Raw genomic sequence first — 24,146 nt, 5'->3', positions numbered from 1 at the left:
GATATCCGGCTCTGCGTTCGTGGTTTTGTACAGCTCTCATCTTAAAAAGTTATTCCTGGAGCATAACAGTAGTTGTGAGAATCTACCCACCCCCACCCCCCCAAAGATTTCCAGCACCCCGCTATTTTAATTTTAGGAGAACACCGGATCTTTTGTCATTTCGGTGCCACAGAAACTCAGAATCAAATGAAGAAAAAAAACAAACCAACCATAAAAGGCTTCATAAATGTTAATTGCATTTTCTTTTCGCAGTCCCGGGAATAGAGTTTGATTTTGCTTTTAGAATAATATTGCCCTCCTGTGGTCAAACAATAGTAAGGCCGGGAACTATTGTCAAAGGTCTGCTTGCACGTCATTCAAACATGCTTAATTATTTTATGTGCACATATGATTTACTGAAACAAAAGCCTTTTCTGAGATTAGTTGCTCTTACTGATTGCTTACTACAGTTCACCGTTACAGGTTTAGACATCTAACCTATTTCACCCTCCCATGGTGTGCTGGGATTGGCTCGTCAGAATGATTCACCTATTTTTACTTTGAAACGGAGACAGGATTTTCACAGGAGTGTAGGGAGACTCAACAAAAGACACCTCCGTTACTTCTGAGGGTCTCAGGGTCATCCACCCCATTTGTAGTCAGTTCAAAACCTGCAATTGATTTTCATGTGATGGGAGATTTTAGAGAAGCACAGAATGGCATGCCTCTTTGCACACTGTAAATTACATGATCAAAGCCTGGATTATCTCATGTGGGCCCTGAAGGTGACTCACCAATACCATCATAAGACAATTTACTTCAAAACACCTACAATACTTAGCTAAGTTTTAGAGTTGTATAACACCGTGGGTTGTTGATTTGATATTTTGTCATTCCCTTTTTATTCTTTCTTCTGCCTTTCTTCCTAATCGTTGGAACTTAGTTTGTCAGTTTATACCAAGCTGGGATTTATCTGGCAGGATAATTGGATCTCCTAGCAAAATGTCACATTAAGTAGGAATTATGGATAATGCCCCTGCAAAACTGTTAATGGAAAAAAATGTTTAATTGCTGCTTGAGTAATATTGATCAAATGCAGTCATTCTACCTATGCATTTCTATATTAGATACCACCGTAACCTGCACAATACAGACAGACCTGTGCTTGCTCAGATGGGCGGACATGAATTTCAGAGAGATGCTTCTGGATACAACGCTGCTCAGGTGAATATATCTCTGCTGGACTCCGCTGGGAGTCATGATTCTCAGTGGGTAATGGTTATTACTGAAGGCTTGTGTGGAGGACATGTTTCCTACAACTTGCCATCTCTTTATGGCTTCTTGAAACTAAGCATGATGCTCTGGAGAATCAAACCCTGTGCCTGCAGTTACAACATGGAATCACAGAAGTGTGGGGAGAAGGAACTTCTGGAGCTGCCTACTCCACCCTCCTGCTTAGCGCAGGACTGTCACCAGTACAAACATGGCTGTGGCTTTGTCTAGCCAAATCCTCAAAACCTCCTAGCATGGAGACCCCAGCTTCTTCAAGAGGCCTGATCCAGTGGTGTGTCACCTTCTCTATAAAGAACTGTTTGCTAATGTCCAATGTGAACGTCCTGACTTGAAAATTGCGGCCATTGCTCCTTCTTATACTTTCTGCTACTACTAAGAAGGGTTCATCTCTGCTGTCTTTATAACCACCCTTCAAGTAGTTGTAGCTGCTATTAGGTTGCTCCTTAGCTGGTTTCACCACTTCGCTCCCGGCCCGCCCTGATGCATGGGGATCCTACCCCAGCAGCAAAACTTCACAATTCTCCTTGCTGAGCATCATGAGGTTTCTGTTCTGTTGGCCCTGACCTTGGGTTTACCATGGTTTCTCTGGAGGGTAGCTCTGTCAGTGCTTCCCCCAAATTAGACATTCCGCGCTACCCTCCAGGTCACAAATGAAGCTGTAGGGTGACACAAACCCCAACAGAGTCCCTGTTGATTACCAACTGTCAACTGGACCCTGAGCTACCAATTTCTACTCTCTGAGCCCAGTGGTCAGGCTGTTCTTCAGTGAGTCTAACAGTGTGTTTGTGCAGCCCACACTGCTTCAGTGTGTTCGTGAGAATGGTGTGAAAAACCTCACTAAAGTCAAGGTAGATTACATTTGCCACTTTCTGCTTTTCCCATAGCCTCTTGTCTCAGCCTAGAAGGCAGCTGTAATTGTAATCCTGTGACTGATTAATATTCCTGGCTCTTTCTCCTCTTATGTTATTTCCAACTGAGGAGCTCATAATTTTTTGCTATTAATCCCAAAGAGCATGACCTTGTATTTTGCAGTACTGAATTTCGACCCCTTTCTATTACTTCAGTCCTCAAGGCTGGCAACTTTTCATCTTCTCTAGGATACCACGATCCTTTCCTGTGTTTTAAATTACTCTCAACTTTGATTGCAAGCTGACTCAGAATAGGGAGTTTGAGAAATTACATCATGAAAGGAAGTAGACTTGGCATGGACTTGGCTTCAGGGTAGTACTGTTTTGTGTTGAACTACAGAAGGATTTTTTAGTGAAAAATTTTTCTTCCCTGCAATCCCCAGTGCATGGGAAAATCATTTCCAAAAGGTATATAGGGAGTGAAGGGAGTGTGACCTAGAAAAACTAGTAAGATGCATATGTCAAATCCAGTTAATTTTTTTACTAATGATACTGATCTATATATATAAAATGCTGAACAGAACACTTATCTTCCCTGTGTTTGGCCTTAGGCTGCATTCCCCATCAAAGGCAAAGAGACCCTGTTGACACTCTCCTGGTGAGTAAATCAGTCATGAGAGCAACATATTTCTTTTCCAAGAAGCATATAGAAAGTCATGTATTGGAAATTAGGACTCCTGGGTTTCCCAGAGCTCAGCATATTCTTGAAACAAAGGTATTCAGACTCCATCCTACTTTCTCCCTTGCCTGCCTAGCAAATCCTCTGTGCAGCTCCCTGGTCTCCTCATACTGCTTCTGTCCATCGTCATCCTCTTTCCCAGTTACAGATGCAGGAGCACCACAGTGAGCGGGAGCAAAAGGACCCTTCACCCTGTCCCTGCACACCCACTTGTGTACTGGACCCTTCATAGCTGACCAGTGATGAGTTGGTCCATCTGAGCTGCAGACATTTTCTCTTTTACAAAATGTGAATGAGGCAGTACGGTAATTTTATGCAAATCCATGTGCAGATTAAAAAATTAATCAAATTCTGAAATTTTCATTTAAAGAGATTAGTCTTGAAAAATCCCCCATCTAATCCTCCCAGAATAGTCACTTGGAACAAACCTTCACCGCTTTGTTTTCCTCCTGGGTTCAGTGCATCTCCTGGAAAATTTTCTCGTAATGCTTTTGGGACCATCTGGAGCAGCAAGTTTGAGTTTGAGCAGGGCTCGCCAGGCGAATTAAAGTTGATATATCAAATGATAGAAAAGATGTGTCAGTAAGTGGGAACATGGGAGTTTAAGGCAGTAAAATCTCCGCTCTGCTGTACTTCATAGGTAAACTCCCATGGTAATGCATGAAAAATGGAAGCGGTAAGCCTCGGTGAGTCTAACGGTAATTTATGTACCAAGAGGCCAGAAGAAAGTCATGTAGCAAGAAAAACGAGTAGCAAGAGACACTGTTAAAACTTGCTGTGTCTGGTAGTTTACTGCTGTAACAAAGATGTAATCTGTCTTTTAGAGCTTAAGCTCAAAATTATCCTCGAACAATTGGGGTTTGATCCACTGCCATCTCAAATTTTTTCCAAGCCCCTCAGGGATTTTGGAGTTGACCCTGTATGCGGTGGGCCCGCCACCAATCACTGCCACACTGGGAGAAATCCAGAGAAGTCCTGATGACATTAAAAATAAACTACCTTAGACCCCTGAAGATCTCTGTTAAATTAGCCATCCCGGAGCATTAATACATAGCATCTTCCGATCTTGCAGCACCTGAAATGCTCGGAATGTATGGTTGAGTTGGCCTGCAACAAGCCCAGTTGCCCCAACTTCAAGAAAACCACAAGCACGTGATGCAAACCCTTGAACAAACCTCCAACCGCAGCACCTGGAATTGCTCAGCTCTGCCCAGCAATGGCAGACTGGCCCCTAGAAGGGAATATTTTTCTGGCTCCTGTCATGGAGCGAGATTATGGCTCATTTTTCTCACTGCACGGGCATGGCCAGCTCATTTGTTCACTGTTTTCCTCCCCAGTGTGATTCCAAGTTTATGGTTCAGACTATGCCCCCCTATGTCCATGCTTTTTGGTCTCATGCCACCATCCAATTTACCTGGCAGCTTACCACATGTCTGCCGCTAGCGCTGGATTGTTTCTGTTTCCCTCTAACTTTGGCTCCTTGCCTGCAGAATTGCTTTAATTAAAAAGTTAATGAAAGGTAATGCATACGAGCGCTTTGCCTGTATTTTATCACAGTCCAGCTCCTCTCCCTCCCTCTTTCCCAGAGATGGTGAAAATGAGGAGCTGGGGTTTTGCTGCTTTTTGTTGTGAGATTTTTAACAGTGGAATTTTCTGCAGGCTTAGGAGGAGCCCTATGAAGAGGTAAGGCACGCCAACAAGTATGTAGATGGCAAACATTATTCATCAGTGAAAGCTGAGGAAGCTTTCATTTAAAGGGCATTAATCTAAACCCCTTCCAGTCCTCCTGCTCTCTTTGAAACATGCAATTCTTAGCATCATTTTCCTCCAAAGATGAGTGCAAACTTCTAGAAAACTTTCCGAAAGACTAAACCCCAACTCCAGATTATCCCAAGTAGGGACAAAGGGGAGGTGTAGAACTCAACCCCACTAGTGCCTGTAGCATGTCGTCTTATATAGAAGAGGGCTCATTCATCCCTATGTGATTTCCAGGAGAAACTGGTGTGAAGCAATGTAAGTCACATCATCAGCCCCTTCTCCCAGCCAGCTGTGGGAAGAGGAAAATGCAGGGATGTAAGTATGTAATTTTCCCACGTACAAGATGCAGCAGCTCACTGGTAATTACATCATTTCTAGAGCCACTGTCCGTGGAGGTCGTCTGAGAGCTGATGTTTTGATTATTTTTCTTTCCAAGACTGCCCGTTCCTCAGTGTGGGGTGATGTTCCATCCTCTTGATCTTGTTTTTAAAGCCCTAGTAAAATGAGTAGGAGTTTTATTTTTTGTTAATATCTACAGTGGATTTCATAGCACTGATTTATAGCTGTTCCCTGATGACTTTTCATACCCAGTGCCTTAGACTGTGTAAATAAATTACATAAAAGTGGATTTGTGGCATCATTAGCAGCACCCCCATTCCAAGGGGAGCCTCCAGTGAGCCTGCGTGTCTAATCAGAGCTGACAGGGAGTAGAGTTACACACCGAGACCTCCAAAGCTAATGGGTCTGTGCCAAATTCAACTCTCCGTTGTGCTGGTGTAAAGTTGGATAACCTCTGACTGCAAGGGGGTTTTATGCTGGGTTTACTCTGCGTTTACACCGGTGCACTGAGATAAGTATCAGGCGGTGTGCCCTAAAATCCTTAGAAAAATGCGTGCTGACTTCAACAGACTCTGGATCAGGCCTTGGTGGTTAAAATATAATCTGAGTTCAGAGTGCAGAAAACAGATTACATGCCTGCTATTGTAGTGAAATGCTTTCCAGAGCAAGCATTAGCAGTATGTACACAAGTGCTAGATGAATTAAGCTGCATTTATTTTTTTCAGCTCCAGTAGGAGAGGATTGCTTTTAAACAACTCACGCCTGCTGTGTCGTGTCTGGAGTTGGAGCTGAGCGGAACCGCCAGGAGGGCACATGTGACGGGAGCCACAGTTGCAGGTCTGGTTGTGCTCAATTCCCCTGGTCTTCTGGGTCAGCCACGCACAGAAACATCAAGGCAGAGACAGACTGTTAAAAGCTTTGGGGCTTTATTTTCTTAAACTCCCCTGGCTCAATTTAAGCCTTTTTCTCCAACTACTTCTGCAAACCCTGTATCGCAGCTCAGATGAGGCGACCTGGGGCGTGATGCACCTCTGTTTTGTAACACCTTCCTCTGGTTGTGCTGTGCTGCCAGGTGAATCAGAGACTGCTGGGAACAGAGATGCTAATCTCAGTTCCTGTGAGGTGTACAGCTGACTTGTTAGTACGGTTACTCTGGCCCTCATTGTAAGAGGGCTGAGGCTCAGTGGTTTAAACTGCTGGCAGCACCAGCTGCCCTGAAGTTTAGGAGTCCAGTAACAAAGTGGTCAGGACACTCTGTCTTTTATCTCTCCTTGTGACTGAAAAGCCAGTCCTGACCAGTATCTAAAGGGAGTGTAGATCGGTAGTTTATGTGCCCTGTGTTTTGCCTTTAAAGTCTGTTTCTCTTAAGTATTGAATCATTTTTTTTTTCTCTAACAAACCTATGATTCTCCATATAGTTTTACTTGCAAGTCCTTTGTCCAATAGATTTCAGAGTGTGACCAAGTTTCATTGCCTGAGAAGGTGCTTGTGTGGAGGTTTTCACAGAGCCTTCGGGTCCTTGCAGCAAAATCAGGCAGATTTAGACCCAGAGGAGCTGTTGGAAGGCTTGTGTGGCTTAATGATTAACACCTTGCAATGCTATGGGAGTGTTAGGACAAAGAGACCTCTGGACTTGTGAGCTCTCCCAGAAGAAGCCAGCCACTGGCCTTGCACTGAAACACATCTATTTACCAGAGAGAGGATTAACTCTCTCAAGTCATTTGAATGGGTCTGTGATCAAGTGTGTTGCCTGGGCTGTTTCAGCCTCCTGGCACCCTGCCTTAATTGCCTGCACCATAATTGCCGTGAGCGGGAGAGATGCAGATCACAAGGATCTTTGATCCTGAGAAACCAGCAGTGAACTTGCTGCCAGTTAACGGAGGGAAGGAGAAATGCTGGGAGGGAATAGATGGGTGCGTGCTGGCAGGGACTGCCTTTCCTCGATCAGGACAAGTGTCTGCCCTTGAGCAGTTGAGATCCTTTGGTCCACACTCATCCCTGTTGCATATAATGCTAATAGTGGAGACTAGCTCAGATGGGCTTTCACAGACATGGCTGGCAACTTCGCCTGGAGCTGAAGTCCTATTTGGGCTCTAAATGTGATTTTAATGGGTAATGAGAGGACTAAAAAATAAAGGCGAATGAGGCCTTGAGTTCATTTGCTGTTTGGTGGGGAAACCTCATTACTGGTCTCTCTGTGGCCACCAGCGGCAAAGGATCAGGCAGCCAGCAAGCCTGTTGTTTCTCCAAAGTCTGTGACACATGGGGCAATACGCGGCCAGAGAATGAGATCATCATTTGGCTAGGACGAGGAAGGGAGTTAATGTAGTGAAAAGCTGTTCCACCCAGATACCCTGCTCTCTCCAGGACAGAGAGCAGCTTCCACAGTTTGGAAAGGTGTCAAATGCTGAGCAAATAGAAATGATGACTTGCCAGTGGCAAATCTACAGTGATGGAGAAGCTGGCTGGCAGGGCTCACCTTCCCTGCAGGAGGTGATAGGATTGCAGGGGAAGCACAAGCTGACAGGTAGTTTGAATGTGACACTGTCCTGCCCTCCCTCCTGCCTGGGCATAGATTTGAAAATGGTGCTGATATGGCACCTTCATCTAGAGGAAACAGGAACTAGAGCTCCATGGTTCATGTTTTGGCCTCCCTACTCTCCCTGTGACAGCCCTGCCTCTTCTGCTAGCGTTCACTTTCCCTTGCAGGTTGGAGGGTGCCGGCTGACCCAGCTCTCGAGGCCTTGCCAGTGTCAGCAGAGCGTGTACAAGCCCACCCCACCGAGCAGATTGACTCAGCATGTCCCTTCGTGAGCATGCACTGTCCCTCTTCCGCAGTGCGGTGGGCACCGTCCGGCCAGCAGCAATGCTGAAGAGGGCTGTGAAGCTCCAGGGAGACGGATGCCCTCAGCTGCTGGTCAAGGGTCGGGCCTTTCCAATTAAGAGGGACCTGTACCTGGTGGGTTTTGGCAAAGCTGTGCTGGGGATGGCTGCGGCAGCAGAAGAGATCCTTGGAGACCAACTCATTCGTGGGATCATCAATGTGCCGCTAGGCATCCAGGAGAGCCTGCAGCGAGCAGGAATGCAGTAAGGGGGGCTGTGTCTGGACAGTTTGGGGGGGTAGGCTGACAGATTTATCCTCCGTGGGATGTTGCTGTGAATCCCCAGTCCTTTCCCTCACTCTGGTGCCCACCCTATCCACCACACCACCCAGGTCTTCAACTTCCATCATGTCCCAGTGGCATCAATGACACAGCCCGTCTCTTGCGCTGGATGCACTGCCTCCCCAGCCCTGGCCACCTCCCTGTCCTGGTCACTCACCACATACCTCTGGTGCACCAGGCCCATTTGTCTGCTGAATGACAGCCTGGCTACCTGTGTAAGTGCACGTATCAGTGGTGTGATTGCCTCTCTTACCTCACCAGGGAGATGCTCCTGAAGCCATGCAGCAAAATCCAAGTCATCGAAGGTGCCAGAAACAACCTCCCAGACCCAGAGGCTCTGAAAGGAGCAGTTGCCATCCAGGAACTGGCTGAGGGCCTGACCACGGGTGACCTGCTCCTTGTGCTCATCTCAGGTAGCGTGGGGATCCCAGGGAATGGGGTCTGCCAAGGGCCCTCCAGCTGTCTGCCCACACACGGCCATGCAGCAGGGGAGCACTGCTGCTGCGTCAGCTCTTTCAGCACTGATACTTGCATCTCTGGGATTTTCCCTCTCCCTTCTCCCACCAGCCTTTCTCCAGGGATGCAGCAGGGGAAGGCATGGGGCTGCCTGCTGCTGCAGCGAACACACTGCCTCCCAGCACTGGGGAAAGGCTGAGCTGTACAGGCTGGGTCCTGCGGTTGTACCACCACTGTGAGATGGCACCCACCTCTGGGCAGAGCCTGCCAGCTGCTCACAACCCTTGGCAAGGAGGCGCTTTCTTCCTGCTCCCTCCTTACATTTGGGGATGCAGATTTGGAGAAGCAAGCACTTGGTGGGGCTTGCATGCTCCAAATTTGTGCCAGGGTGTGAGTCTCTAAGCTGAGATTCAGGAATGACCCTTCCCAGAGCTTTGCTGCTTCCCAGCCAGTGGAAATGAGACCCCCAGGCTCCAAAAGAGTGAGCTGTATGACTTGCAGGGTCAGCCCTGAACACCCCCAGGCCCTGTCTTCTGGACCCCTGGGCTGTCCAAGGAAGGTGGATATTGTGCATCAGAGGGATGCAGTGACATCACACCAGCCCGAGTTCAGCTGGGTGAGTGGGTGTCACAGGTAAAAAGCATGCAGGGGCTTGGAGCAGCTTTGTAGAAACCCTTTGGTCTCCTCAGCTCAGTGATTGTTCCTCTGTGGATGCTGGAGCCTGATCTGGTTCAGAGAGAGTAGTGCCATTAGGCAAACACCCAAGCAGCTGGAATCTAGCTGCGCTTGCTGGGGATTCCCCTGGGCTTCCTCCTGTCCTTTGGCTATGAGGATCTCCAAGACACTCCTTAGCCCTTCTGGGATCCTGTACAGGATCTCCCTGCGGCTGCAGCTCCCTAAGCATGTGCACTCCCACACAGCAGCCGGTCCCCAATTGCTCCTGCCTCTCAGCTAGATTCCTGGCTATTGACTGAAACACAGGCATTTGCATTTGTTTTTCTTGCTCATCATGTTTTATTGATGCTGATTTGTCTCAAACCTCTGAGCAGGCTTTGCCTTTTGACAGTAGCTTTCAGCTGTACTTCTGTGCATGTTCACTCTCAGCTCAGATCAGCTCAGCTCCTTTCTACTCTGTGTTTTCCATCCATTCCACTTTTCCATTAGAACCTTTTTCTTTGGCTTCTTTTCCACATTTCCAATGCCAGCTTTTATCAGACAGGATTCCCATCAATGAGGCTATCGCCCTGGACTCTGGGTATGCTTTGCCCTTTGCATTACTGTCTCCCCCTTTCCTTTCCTCCCAGGCCTAGATGAGTGCAGTTCAGCAGTTTCCAATCTGGCTGCAGCCATAGCTGGTGTTTTTACACGCTGCCCTGAATAAATGGAGCCAGCAAAGCAGGCAGTGTCTCCATCTGCTTAGCACTGGCTGCTGTGCGAGTCGTGGAGCCCATGCTCCCTGCTCACCCATCCAAGTAGCCCTTAAAAATCAGCATGATGACACACTAGTAGCTTGATGTAGGTGGGATAGTAATTGCTGGCCCTTCTGTCTCATCCCCTCAACGCTGCAGGCGTGCAGTACCCTGGCACGGTGAGGGTTAACACTGGTTGGGTGAAGTGTAGCTGACTTCAGACAGTGTGGTGCAGCAACAGTTAAAACCCATTGGTGAAGAAGACTGAATTCCCCAGAGATATTAGCATAGTTCCCCAACCACGTCTGCCTTCCCACTGCTCACTGTTGAGGGAAGAGGAAAGGCTCAAGCATTGAACAGCCTTGCTTTCCTCCTGTCCTCCTTTTCCTGCTGTCCTGATGTTTTTGCTATCTCTTTTGCATGCTAGGGGGTGGATCAGCCCTACTGCCTGCTCCCATTCCTCCCATCCTCCTCAAAGAGAAGGAGGAACTCACAAAGATGCTGGCTTCCCAAGGAGCTACCATACAGGAGCTGAATATCGTCCGGAAGACTCTGTCCTTGCTGAAGGGTGGAGGGCTGGCCCAGCTCGCATATCCTGCACAGGTAACGGAGGGGAAGCCCCCACTTGCCCAGAGTTCACCCATCTGCCCTCAAAATAGGGGTTTAATCAACTGACCTAAGTGTGCTTGCAGGGTGTTTTTCCTCGCTGAGTGAACAACCGCTGCACACAGTTCTGGGACTCTGTTGCTCAGATTTCATTGAGGATGCAAACTCTCTAAGAGACAGAGGTGGAGAAGGGAGAATTCTGACTCTGCAAATATCAGCTATCCCATCACACCACTGTCAGCAGACCTCAGCCCTCACCCAGCAGGCACTCCAATGTGTTGGTGCTCCACAACAGCACTTTCGAGGCTGGGTCTGACTGACCCTTGGCTCCACTGGGGACTGTTCTCAGCGTGTGCCATCGCTGAACCTACACTAGGTTACCGGCCTGACAAGTGCAGTGGCACAGGTTACATCTTCCAATGTGATCATCAGCATCAAAGGATATGTTAGATCTGTGACTTGGAGAAGGGCAAGGTGACTCTCATGGGACCTTAAAACAAAAATGGGCCAAGATCTGCCCCTCTTTCCATCTGCTTTGACATGGGCATGGCACAAGTGTAACTCGGAGCTGCGCTTATGCCAAGGCTCTTCTGTGGCCACCTGTCTCTGCCTCCCACAATAATCCTCAGGTGTTTCTCTTGGTAGGTGGTGAGCCTTATCCTTTCTGATGTGATTGGTGACCCCCTGGACATCATAGCAAGTGGTCCTACTGCTGCCAGCTCCCACAGCGTCCAAGACTGCCTTCAGATACTCACCAAATACAACCTGCTGCACAACCTTCCCAAGTCAGTAGAAACAGTTCTGTCCAGCTCTCCCACCAAGCCCACTGCTTCAGAAGACTTCTCCCATGTTTGCAACATCATCATTGGCTCAAACACACTGGCTTTAGACGAGGCCAAACGCCAAGCCGAGGGCCTGGGCTACACGGCTCTGGTTCTAAGTACAGCAATCTGCGGGGAAGTCAGCCGTGTTGCCACGCTGTACTGCCAGCTGATCCGGCTGGTCTGCCTGCACTTTGCCAGCCTCGGAGAAGGGCCCCTGGGTGACGAGGTGAGAGGGAATCTCCTGCAGCTGGCAGCAGAGCTAGACATCCCGGGTTTGAACCTTGCCGAGTTTCTACAGGTCCTGCAAGGATTAGAGCCTGAAAGACCAGTCTGCATCCTGGCCGGTGGAGAAACCACTGTTAAGCTTCGAGGAACCGGCAAGGGAGGGAGGAACCAGGAGCTGGCCCTATGCGTGGGGCTGGGGCTGCACAGGGCACAGGCCATGGAGACCAGCAGCCCCCTGGAGAGGTGCAAGATCATCTTCCTCAGTGGGGGAACAGATGGGCAGGACGGACCAACAGAGGCAGCAGGGGCCTTCTGCAGCCCAGAGCTGGTGGATGAAGCGCTGCAGGAGGGCCTTGATGTGGAGGCCTTTCTCAGCAACAATGACTCCTACACGTTCTTCAGCCAGTTCCAAGGTGGGCATCACCTCCTGGTGACAGGCTTGACAGGCACCAACGTCATGGACATCCAGGCCATTTTAATTAGAGCCACGGAGAGATCATGAGAGCTCCCTCTGCAGATATCCAAGATGCATTTAATTAGGACTGGGGGTAAATGAAGGCATCAACACTGCAGACCAATGTAAACTACTTAAATCAGGGCTTGCTGTCATGACTGCTATATCTTTGACAGAAAGAATCCGCTAACTAAACACATGAGTAGATGTCCACAGCAAAAGCAAGCACTTGTAATTGGGATCAGAGGAATGTAAGAGGTCACATTATGGACACAGAAGCTGCATTTGACACTTTTCCTGAGAGCCACCACTGCTGTGTCTGCTTCAACTATAGTTAAAAGATGCGGGGAAAGCGAGGCCGTGGTATGGCTGCCAGGGAGAGCCCTCACTGCTGCTGTTGCACCTCCAATGCCCTCAGCTCAAGAGCAGCTCATCAGGGGGCTTTTGCAAGTTCACAGAAGTGCATTACCGTGACTGAAGGACATAAAAGCAATAACAGGGCCTGCCCAGCTGGAGGCATGGAAGTGCTGGGGGTACACGGTGGGAAGGGGACACCCAGCAGAGTGCCCTGCAGCTCCTCCCACACCAGGGTGCCTGAGGTGACACAGAGACCCTGAGCCCAACGCAGCGCACACGCAGCAGCACAACTAAGGAGCACATTGGCAGAGAGCAGCATTTTCTCTCAGACATGTGACACAAAAGCAGTGCACAGTGACACAGAAGGCGGTATACCTTCATGGTACAGCACAAGGAAGGGGACAATTGAGGTGCAGTGGCATGCCAGCCGAGTGCAGTCCTCCTCCAGATACCTTCCCCACTGATCCCTGTCAGGAGAGCCTCCATGCCAGCAGCACATGTGCTGTGAGCTATCGTGGTGTTGTTTTCCAACTGCCTAGAAAACAGTTGCACATCAACCCTGAGCCACTGACCTTTCTTCTGCGCTGAGGCAGAAGTCGTTGTCACTCTGATTAACTCCGCTAATTCCACAGAACAAAAGGCAAGGAAACCTTCATGCTCGGCTCTTCTGACCCATGCTGCTGAGCTGATCAAAGGGCAAAGCTGCCAGAGCCGTGCTTTGACAGGGAGCTGCTTCCTTGCATGTATAAGGACACAGTGGTTATCAGCGTTTCATCCCCTACTGCAGTGCAATATGTGGGAGAGCAGAGATGAGCTGGGTTTCCCAGGATGTAGAACCCACGGTGGGGCTGGATTTCAGAAAGGCTCTGCCTGTAGCAACAGGCACAGTGATGGTTTTGGCTGGATATTCAAAGGACAGTCAGTATGACCCAACACGTCCAACTCCTTTTGAATATCTGCCTCTTTGTTACAGAACCTAAGTGGGAACTGAGCTCCTTTGAAAATCCAGCCCTAATTTAATAGGACACGTTTGACTCAGACTCTTTCCAGACAGACCGACCTACTCTGTGTGGCTGATCTCATCTCGTGACATAAATATACCATCCTGCCAACACCACGAGTCGTGGTGTCTCACTGAACAGTCGTTCTGTACCCCACTCCAAGATGGATCGGAGGGTGGATTTTTGAGGAGGATGCGACACCTCCTGCTTTGGTTTTGGAAGCCAATATCTAACAAGTAGGGATACCAGCAGGACCATCACGGGGCTTGGTATCGATGCCAAGCTGGCAGCTGGACAGTCTGGGCCACAGCCCAGGCGTAGTGTCAAGGCACAAGCCTGGGGATTTCAAAACCCTGGTCTTACCCCGGTGGTTTAAACTCATCCACGCATCTCATTTGTCCTCCGAGTCTGAAGGTCTTCTGTAACATGCCTGAACTTGCTCACGCTGGCAAGCAGCTTTGAGATCTGCTGGGAGAAACCTGCCAAGCGTTATAAAGCTCGCCGTGCCCCCATAATGTCAGGTGGCGGTTGCGCAGGAGAAGCTGCTTTGTGCTGTGCATTTTTCTCCAGAGGTCGCCAGCAGGTTTCAGAGCATTTGGCTTTTGCTGCGTGCCCGGCATGCCAGCACGGCAGGGGCACCAACACGAGCAGTGATACAGCCAAAAAGTATGGGCTGCAGCCAGGATAACTGGCTAAATCTGGCTCAAAAATGTTGTTAATGGTTCCTGTCCAATTCTGCTCCAGTGAAATCCAGAGTGACTCCTCTTTCAGGCTGGGGTGCCTGGCAGGAGTGTCACTGGCATCTTTAGCAGCAGGTCCGGCGTGCCAGCCTGGGCATGCCATGACAGGCCCTCTGTACCCCTGCGCTCTGCCCACAGCCCTGCCACATTGCTGAGCACCGGGCTGGTCCTTGGAGCTGCTGCTTTGCTGCATCGCCATCGAGTTCAGAAGACCTTGGGCTAGGGCTCGCTGCCTTCTCCTGGGAAATGCCTGCACTGGTAATACCACACATACCCTGAGTAGTGTCCTTGCTTTCTAAACAGCGACTTTTCACTAATGATTAAAAAGAGTTTATGTTGGGAGGAGAGAAGGCTGATAAAAGGTTTGTTGAAAGGATGGAGCTGTTTGAAGTGCACTTCACATCTACATTTGCTTGGCCTCCATATACAGGTTTTGTTCTTGTCCCTTCTTTTCTAATGAGGAGATAATGGGATGGGGGGGGTTGACCAAGGACATCCAGGATACAGAAACGCTTTTCTTCTCTTCTGATGCTTCTACTTGGATAGAGCGAAGCCCCATTTCTGACAGATTGCTTGGGTGAACATCATCCATCTTCTGCCTAGGGAGGAAAGGAGTTTTGGAGTGTGTGCGGCCCTTACAAACAAGGCATCATTTTATTCCTCTGGATGATGCTCAGCACAGAATTGCGCGTTACCGCTCCAGCCCAAAGCCGGCTCCCTCTGACCTGCAGTCCCTTTGCTGACAGCAGAAGGCCCCACACATGAGCCAGCCTACATTTGGGCCGCACCGGTCGGGTTTTGAAAGGATTCATGAGATAACAGTTGCATCTAAAGACGCAACAACACTGCTTACCTGCCAAGTACGGATTTGCCTCTGGGCTGTTGGAGCCTGCCGGGAGCAATGATGTTCCGTTCGCGAACTGGAGTGAGTCACCACAGCCAAGCAGGGCTTTGCAGCTTGCCCGAACTGTGCTGGAACACACGAGCGTACCCAGGCAAATAAAGAAACCCAAAGTAGGACTGTGGTCACACCGAGTGACCCCAGCGTGCAGGCCATACTGGGACCACGCCATCCTGGCTTCAGGGCGCTTGCACCTAAAGGAGACAAGTCACAGAAAGAGCAAGGACAGCAAGAGCTGCTTGGGTTCAGTGCTCCTAGTCCTTGCCCTTTTTATTGGGGAAGGAAAACTCTTTCTACACCAGCCAGCCTCCAGGAAAGAGATGGCCAACAGCTCCCTGGCCACATCCCTGTACGTAGGCAGGGGACACAGGGACAGCCATCAGGAGAAGCGTGCCCAGCTGCTGGGCAGGGAGCAGGCAAGCAAAGCCGGGGTATGTTTGGGGTCGATCTGCTCTCCTAAGCCGGCTGCTCGTAGCCAAACAGTGCTAATGGCCGGGAGAAGTAACTGCGTTATTAACAGCACGAGCTTTTGGCAGTAAATTAAAAATCTTGGCTGCCGCCCTTGGCTCTGCTCTTGCCTCTTAGGAGACATTAATATCACAGCTCCCCAGCATTCCCATTATCACTTCATTAAGGATCCAATAATGATAAATGTGGATGGTTTTATTTTGCACAGAGCCTGATTAATGGCTAATATTTCACTAGGTGTTAATGGGGCCCTTCCTTTATGGAGGGATTGGAAGGGGGCTGCCTTTCATCTCCTCCACAAGCCGGGTAATTTTCACTATTTTTGCTAATGTGACAGATTTAACGCAAACCTTGAAAGAGCGGCTGAGGCCTCTTGAGAAACTTTGAAGAGTGTCATGCTTGGGGCAGCCCTTGCTGCTGCGGCAGTTCCCCAGCTCCTTCTTCCTCCTCCTCCTCTTCTTCCTCCTCTTCCACTGTCCTGCTGGCAGCACCTCCTTCCAGTGCCCTCAGCAGGAGGCTGTCACCCATCTCCTGGGATAGCGGGGGGCAAAAGCAAGGCAAGGGGCTTCCGAGGGAACCCCCGCCCTGGCACTGAGCCCATCAGCCCAGCTGCTGGGGTTCTCCACAGCAGACGTGGTGCAGAATTGGTCCTGCCCTTGCAAGGGGATGCAATGCAAGGAGGGGGCTTGTGCTGGCCTCACCCCAAAGCAGCTTGGCACCCCTCACCCACCCCCTGAGAGGGCTGGGGAGCCTGGGATTTGGGACAGAGCCCAGGTTGAGGCCAGTGTCCCTCCTCCAGTACCCCAAGGGCTCGGTTTGGTGGCTTCTCCGAGGCCGGCTCCCATGGTATAGGGGCTGTTCTCCGCCGTAGGCCCCTGGCGTATTGCACGGCTTCAATCCCTATATGAAGTGGGATGTATAATCACATAGGAATAAAAAGCCATACAAGACGGCAGGCTGCAAGTTGCTCCATGCTGGTGGGGCGACAGGCCAGTCCCTCTGCAGCAGCTGCCGCAGTCCCTGCTGGGATGGGGCTGGACCCCAGGGAGCGCCAAGGAGCCTCCTCCCACCCCCTTTGCAGGGTCCATGGGGAGACAGAGGAACCCTGCATCAAACAGAGAAGCGTTGCTTTATCCAGGAGAAAGCGTGGGAGGTCCCGGAGCCGCTGGAGAGGGAGTCTTGCAGGGCATCAGCACTTGCTCCCAGCTCTCCCAGCTAACGGGGACCCCTCAATCCAGGTACCCTGTTGGAGCCAAGACAAGACTCACCCATGGTACACCCAGACCTCCCCTCTGCCCATTCCCGTCCTGGAGCATCACCCCCCAGGGGCTCCTCCCACCTGGGGACCCTCTGCTTGCACCACCATCGTCCCCAGGGCTTTAACAGCCCCACCAAGGCAACAGCTACCACAACCCTCCAGCACCATCACAAACACCTGGTAGGGGCAGAAAAAAGAACCAGCCCCCTCCCAGCGGTGGTTGGAGCATCCTCCACCATCTGACCAAGACAAGGAGAGCCTGGCGGGTGGAGGGAACGGTTGCAGGGAGCTGTCAGCGCCCGGCTGTCAGTGCGCAAATCCCCTGGCAGCCCATTAGGAGCAGTTCCCGGCTGCCTGCAGGAGCTCTTGACAGGGGGCCAGGCACCGGCATGAACAAGCGCGGATCCTCCGCTGAGAAGGTGGACGTGGGTGGAATGAAACCGGGAAGCTATTGCCCGGGTGATCGCTTACCGAGTGGTGCCAGCGCGGCCACCGCCGGCAGCCCCGTGTGCCAGGGTGCGCCTGGGGGAAGGCTCCCAGGGGAGACCACCCATGTGATGCTGGGGATAAAGCCAAGTGGTGGCCAGCAGAAAGGGAGTTTTTGTGCTGGCTCCTCTCCTCCTGCCTTTCTCTGGAAGTTGCTCACATCCCAGCAGCGATTCTGGCATCCGTGGGATGGGAGACCCAGCACAGCACCTGCAGCAGGAGGGGGCAGGGGCAGGCTCATCCAAAGCGGCACAGACATGCACCAAGAAGGGAAGAGCTTCTTTTAGCTAAAAAAAAACCAACCAAATAAAAAAAACACACACACACACACCCCCCACAACAACACACACCACACAGCAATGCACGGTAACACTCTGCTCACCGAGGGCACCAAAAAAAAATCTCTTGTTGCTGACCCAAGAGACCATGGCCAACCATCAGCCTCCAGCCAAGCACCATGACATTGCCTTGGGCAACACTGGAGGGGCTGCGTCACCATGGAGCCATCACCCCAGGCTCCCCTTAACCCATGAGGAGGAGCTTCAAGCTCCAGGCTGCCTTTCCAAGCAACGTGGCAGCACTGGGAAGCATCAACACCCTTCAAAATACTCCCAGAAACCTTCCTCCATCCCCAGGGTGGGGGTTTCTCCAGGGGCTGGAGCAGCTCAGCAGGTTGGACTCTGCACATCATCCCTCATGTAATGGTCCTGCCCAGCCAGACCCTGCACGATAGATGGGCAGGGGGTCCCAGGTCAAGGTCCCCACATGTCCCCTCCCTGGGGCAGCACAGGCAGGGGGGCTGCCAGGCCCTGGGGCAGGAGGACATCCCTCGCAGCTGACCCACACTGAGCAATTTGGAGCAAGGGGCCTCTTTTTCATGCAAAACCTGGAGGGTTTGGCCTTCCACATCAGTATTTAATGAGCACTCACCCACCTGCTCCAAGAGTTGTGGAGAGGCAAGGGTCCAACCACATTGCTGCCAAGTTTTGGGAGGGTGGAGGGCTCATCCCCACCCTGGACAGGGGCAGCCCCAGCTGTCCCTCGGCTGGGCTGTGCCATGGTGATTGCAGGATCAGACACCACAGCTCTTCAAAAAGCACAAATCCCACAGCTCGAGGGGCTCGACCCAACCGAAATCCCCAGCAAAACCCACGCAGGAGGTGAGAGGTGATGACCGTCGGCATGGCGGGGGGGAGATGCGCAGGGGTGACTGCACCACTGGAGGGAACGGGGCAGGGTGATGGTGCTGCCGGGTCCTCGATCGCTTCTTAACCTCCTCCAAACCAAATCAGCAATTAGGGGATCGTAATTTGATGAATTGTACAAAAAGATGCATTTGTGAATCACTGTACCCAGGCTGGGTAAGAACACCGCCGGTGCTGTATTTGGGAGTAATTACTCTCCACGAGCATGTGAATCATTAGGTATAATTACCCTAATAAATAAAAGGAAGATAACTCCAGTCTCTAGCCTAATCTAGCACAAGCAATTTTCGGGGTGAGCTGCGCAAAAGAAAACCAAGAGCGTGAGGCAGAGGGAAAGCAGAAAGAGGAGAGCTTCAAAACCTGGATGTGCCACAGCAACCGAAGCCAGCCGGTGGCAACGGAGTCTCTCTCGCAGGTCCCCACCGGAGTTTGGTGGCAGAGGATTTGCAGTAGAGGGCTCGGGTTTGGCTGCGACGAGGTTATCCCTTCCCAGGGCAGCATCCCACCAGAGCACAACTTCTCCTGGCTAAAGTTTCCCTGCTGCAAAAATGCAATTGGGTTAAAAAAAAAAAAAAAAAAAAAAAAAAAAAAAAAAAGGTGATGAGGGGGCAATGGTAACTTGAGTCTAATGAAACCATTTTGATTTTTCCCTGGGAAATGCTAAAATAAAAAAAAATAAAATAAAAAAAAAAACCCAAAACACACAAACCCCAAACCCACCCCACTCAAAGTTGACATTTTGAAACGAAGCAGCAATTTTCTTCTCTACTTAAAATGTCATCACAGACTTGTGCTTTAAAAAAAAAGCAGCCTTCCCTGAGTGACATTTTAAGGGGAAATGTTGACTTAAAAGCAGAAGGAAACCCCCCAACCCATGCAATGAAACGGTTCGAGCTGCAGTTGAGACTTCTTGCAGGGAAATCGATCTTTGTGCAGAAAAAAAAAAAAAAATTGCAAGTATCTACAGATCTTTTTGTGGACTGAATTTCCCACGGGACAAACTTGTCCTTGAGGAAGCAAGCCTTTGGGCTACTCTTTGCCAGACCTGCATGGAAAAAGGATGGAGCAGCACCACTGCCCTGTCCCGGAGGTAAAAGCATCCCAAATTCTGGGCAAATTTTCTCGAAACCCTTGCAAAGCAAAGCAAAAAATTGGGAGCAGAGGCTGGTTTTGTCCTAGAGGGGCGGCAGGGAGCAGTGCTGGCTCCGTGCTGTCCCCAGGAGATGCCAGAGCAGGGCCTGCCCCTGCCCAGCCCCAGGGAAGATGCTGAGGCAGGGGATGCCAGTACCGTGGTGGGCAGCTCCGGCGAGTGATAGCGGGGTTTATTCCGCCTCCTCCAGGGCTCCCTGCAGCTTCCGCAGGGAGAAACAGGATCTAGACTGCAACCCGTGGGAATCTCCACACGCTCCCCAGGGAGAAAGAGGATTGTTGCTCATCCCTTCTGCACTCGCAGGAGGGGCTGGGCTCTGCCTAGAGATGCTCCACGAGATGCAGCCATGCCATGCCATGAGTGGGGGTTGGACTAGATGATCTCCAGAAGTCCCTTCCAACCCTGACCATTCTGTGCCGCACCATGCCGTGCCACCTCCAGACGTTCTGCTGGGGCGGGTTTGACCAGGAGCGATCTGTGCTCGGGCTCTCCCAGGGCCGCAGTTATTGCTGCCTGGGTTTTGGTTTTTTAATAACCCGTAATATGAAAAGCCTGCCCGGGGGGAACAGAGGGATTATTGGCAAATATCACCTCCCGTTTGCCGGGCTTCGAGGGGCTTTAGCCACATGGATTAGCCGGGAGCAGAGAGAGGGACACAAACGAGCGGGCTGGGACAGACTACGGCTGAATCCTTTTAACACAGGGCTGCAGCGAAATCCCACAGATGAGAAGTATCCTCCAGCCTGTGAAGGAGAGGGCTGGGTGGGAAGGGCTGCAGAATCCTAATTAGCTCTTCGATATTAATGAACTGGCACTGAAGCAAACAAGCCGGCAATGGTGGCTGGCACAGCTCCTGCCGCCACCTCCCAGTCCCAGCACTGGGCTGCCCGCACAAGGGGACTCGGTGGCACAGCCCCTGGGGTGGGGGACAGTCAGAGACACGGGGACCCAAGGAAACAGGCAGACACGTGCTGCTGTAGGAGAGGAGCTGCTTAGGCGCAATGGCACAGGGAGGATGCAAAGCATCCAGGATGCGAGGGCACATGGCGGGGCAGGCAGTGGTCCCAGTCCCCATCTCCGCAGTTGACACTGGGAGATGCCACCGCTTGCGCAGGGACACCAGCCTTGCCAGGGGCTTCCTGCAAAACCACAACTTCATCCTCAGATGAAGCCAGCAGCCCAGGGACGGGGCACCCTGTCATAAGCTACACCAACGGGCGCCTGCTGGCTTGGACCCCTAGAAGCCAACAGCAGGAGACACAAGGCACGTGGGTAAACACTTACACCGGCCGTCCATGCCTCAGTCCCTATTTAAGGGCTCCAAAAGCCTATGGGACACCCCACAAACAAGCCAAGAGGGAGCTGTGGGGTGCAGAGCCAGGGCCCATGCCAGGAGCGCTGGGACATCCTGCAATATTAATTAGCACTATTAGTTATTAAATGCCAGTGGGCAGGGAGGGAAGGAGAACTCCTTTCTTGTCTCCATGGCTAACACCTGCTAAGGGGGGGGTGAAGAGGGTCCCCATATACCACCCCCAGCACCCTGGGTGCAAACCTGGGGGGCACCCCTGGACACAGGAGCCAGCCACAGCCCCATCATTAGCAGAGAACACTCAAAGAGCATGAAAGTCCCGGCCCAGCACAGGCTCCAGAGGTAAGCCCTGCAGAAAGCCACCCCCAAGCTGACCACAGGGCCAAAAACAAGCAACATGGGCAACTCTGTGCAGAGCCACCACCTCAGGCACAGAGCCTTGAGCCCAGCTCATCTCCCACCCACCTTTACCAGCATCTCCAGCAACAAGCCCAGCCTGGATGGACACGTGAGCCTTGTCCCAGCACCCAGCTAACACAGCTCTACTTGCCAGCACAGCCCCACTAAACCTTCAGACAACATCCCACCTCTCCTCCACTGCTTTAACCTCTTATAAACCCTCCTGGAAAGGCAGGAATCACTGTGTGCTGTGCTGAGCCACCAGAAGTTGATTAAGCCCTAATTAATTGCATTAAGGTCAGCCAATGTACTCTGTTAAGGAAGAAAGCCAATAATTAAACTCCACGTGGGGCGTGCTCCTGCCATTAGCTCCCCAGGCTGCGGCAGAGGAGTCGGGCTCAGTGGGGTCACAGCCAGCGCCGGCCGCCAGCACATGGCGGTGGCAATTGGGGAAATAATTAAGCGCTAGGCATAAAACCATCAGCGCTTTAGCGGCTGGTTGACAAAACCCACCCAGCATCGCTGTTGGCGGCGGGGCTGCCCGGGAAGGCTTAAGGCGGAGGGGACCGCAGGGGGACACCGGCTGCCTGGAGAGCATCCTCAGTGGGGAGCCCTGGGGAGGACGCAGCCGTGTCCGGCCAGGCTAAGCCGTTTTCCCGGCAGTGCCGGGGCGAGGAGAGCGGCAGGGGCTGGCGCTGGTCCCTGCCTGGGGAGGGAAACCCTGCGGGTGCTGACAATAGGGTTTTGTGCAGCCCAGACGAGAGCACCTGCCCCAGCGCTGGGAGCTGGCCAGGGCCACCATATGGAGAGGACCTGCCCCTCGCCACGGCGGTGCCGTCTCGGCATGGGGCCAGCCTGGCTGGGGATGAGGCCCCCAGCACGGAGAGGAGCCCAGGTGCTGAGCCGTGCAGGATGGGGCCGTGCGAGCCCTGCCTCTGTCCATCGCTGGTCCATCCTGGAAATGCAACCGCCGGGCACAGAGATGATGGGCACAAGATGGGTACGAGCACAACGTTGTTCGTGGCCACCCCATCCTTCGGTGCTACCTGCCCTGAGAAGGTGAGGGTGGTGCAGGGGAGCTCCAGCCCCAAGCCAAAATCTCGCCTGGTCCTGGGGCTTTGCGGCAGAGCAGGGAGCGATGGGGCAGCACAAGACATTCCCGGGCTGTGGGAAAAGATCCTGCAGCTTCTGGGGAGGGAAGGAGCTTGGGGTGCTCGGGGCTCTCTGCCCATTCCATCCCTCCCCGGCAGCAAGCTCGTTTAAGGGTTTTCTTTACTCCCAGCTGAAAAAATAAAGGCCAAGGTAATCTGCCTGCCTGTCCCTCTTTGTCTCAGGGATAATAGCAGTGTGGAACCCCCCAGGGCTTTGCAGATTACAGCTTTCAGAGATGTCTACAGTGCCTGGACAAAAATGAGAGGTGGTGGAGCAAAGCGGGACGTCACAAGGTCACCCGCATCTCCCCTTTCCTTCCCCTTCCACCGGCCGAACGGGCGACGGGACGGCGGGCGATGGGATGGCAGGTGATGGGGTGGCGGGCTGAGCGATGGGATGGCAGCAGAGCATTTCCCTGGGCTTCCCGGCTCGGAAGGCTGACCCTTCGCTGCGGGCAGAGTTATGAATATATTTCACAGAGGGTTTTTGCTTTATAATTTACACTTCGCTGATTCTGATAATTACTCATCTGATCCCGGGGCAGGGAGAGGGGGGGAATGGAGACAAAACCACGTAACCCGCCGCAGTAACCACGACAGTGAGAGCTGCTGCTCCTGTACTCACACTGACTTGTTTGCAAACCACCTACAGACCCGAAACGACTGGCTGGAGACACGCGGGAGCTGCTGTTACGGGGCTGAGCGGCAGCTGGCTTTCCAATAACTCAAAGGGTCAAAAACACCGGAGAGGAAAAAAAAAAAAAAATCCCAAACCAATTCCCCCATTTCCCATTAGTTCCGTCTGGCAGGAGGCGTCCCAGCCGCGGCAGCGAATATCCGCTCAGGAATGTCTCATGTCTAAAAGTGGAAAAAAATAAAAATAGGGGAGGTGGGAGGGAACCCTACGGCCGGCCTTCTTTCCCCGTGGCCGGGTTCAAATGGCTTCGAAGGGGCAGGCAGGGCCTCGCAGCACCTTGCACTGGCGCTCAGCGGCGCGGATGCAGGCGGAGGGGCAGATCGGAGGAAGCCGCCATCCCTCGTGCATCCCTCTCCCCAGCTCTCCGTCCCCGCTGCGGCTGCCCACGCCAGCCCCAGGTCGCGGCCAGGCTCTGGCTCCCGCTCGGCCCCTGCTCGCCCTCCTGCCCTCCCTCCCGTCACCGCACACGTCATTCCTCCAAACACGACCCACGTAGCCGGCGCGGCAGTGCCGACACCGGCGAGCCGGAGGGGGGCCCGGCCGGCGCACCCCACGGCGCGGGGCTCGGTGCCTTCGTGCTCTGCTCCCACACAGCCCGGGTTTAGTTTATCAAAACCATCGGGCACCCGAAGCCACATCAGCATCTTCCAACAAAACTTCCCGGGGATGAGGCATCCATGTGGGTGTTTTGGAGACCCTAGCATGCACGAACCCCCCGAAACACCCCGCGTGCCCTCTGTGTGCCGCCCACCCCCAGCATCACCTCTTCCCTGCCTTTTAGAGCCAGCCCCGAGATGCAGAAGGAAGCAGAGCCAAAGGGAGATGGAGGCACCAGACAATAAAACCACAGCTAAATCCATGGTCCTCCACAGCCCAGCTCCAGGCTCGGCAGTCCTTGTCACTCCTCTGCCCCATTTGGGGTGCCCA

At 52.2% G+C, this 24,146-nt stretch overlaps 1 protein-coding gene across 1 annotated transcript; it reads left to right on the top strand.

The window, feature by feature from the left end:
* Positions 1-7,756: 7,756 nt before the first annotated feature.
* Positions 7,757-12,149, top strand: GLYCTK (glycerate kinase; the record flags this gene model as incomplete). Its single annotated transcript, XM_082487952.1, has 4 exons — positions 7,757-8,043; positions 8,382-8,533; positions 10,413-10,588; positions 11,237-12,149. 4 exons carry the CDS (start codon positions 7,757-7,759, stop codon positions 12,140-12,142), a joined length of 1,521 nt encoding a protein of 506 aa, XP_082344078.1. The 3' UTR covers positions 12,143-12,149.
* Positions 12,150-24,146: the final 11,997 nt, after the last annotated feature.

Source organism: Vanellus vanellus (genome assembly GCF_965231255.1).
Source record: "Vanellus vanellus genome assembly, chromosome: 9".
In the NCBI taxonomy this organism is placed as follows: Eukaryota; Metazoa; Chordata; class Aves; order Charadriiformes; family Charadriidae; genus Vanellus; species Vanellus vanellus.
This window is presented reverse-complemented; position numbering and strand designations above follow the sequence as displayed.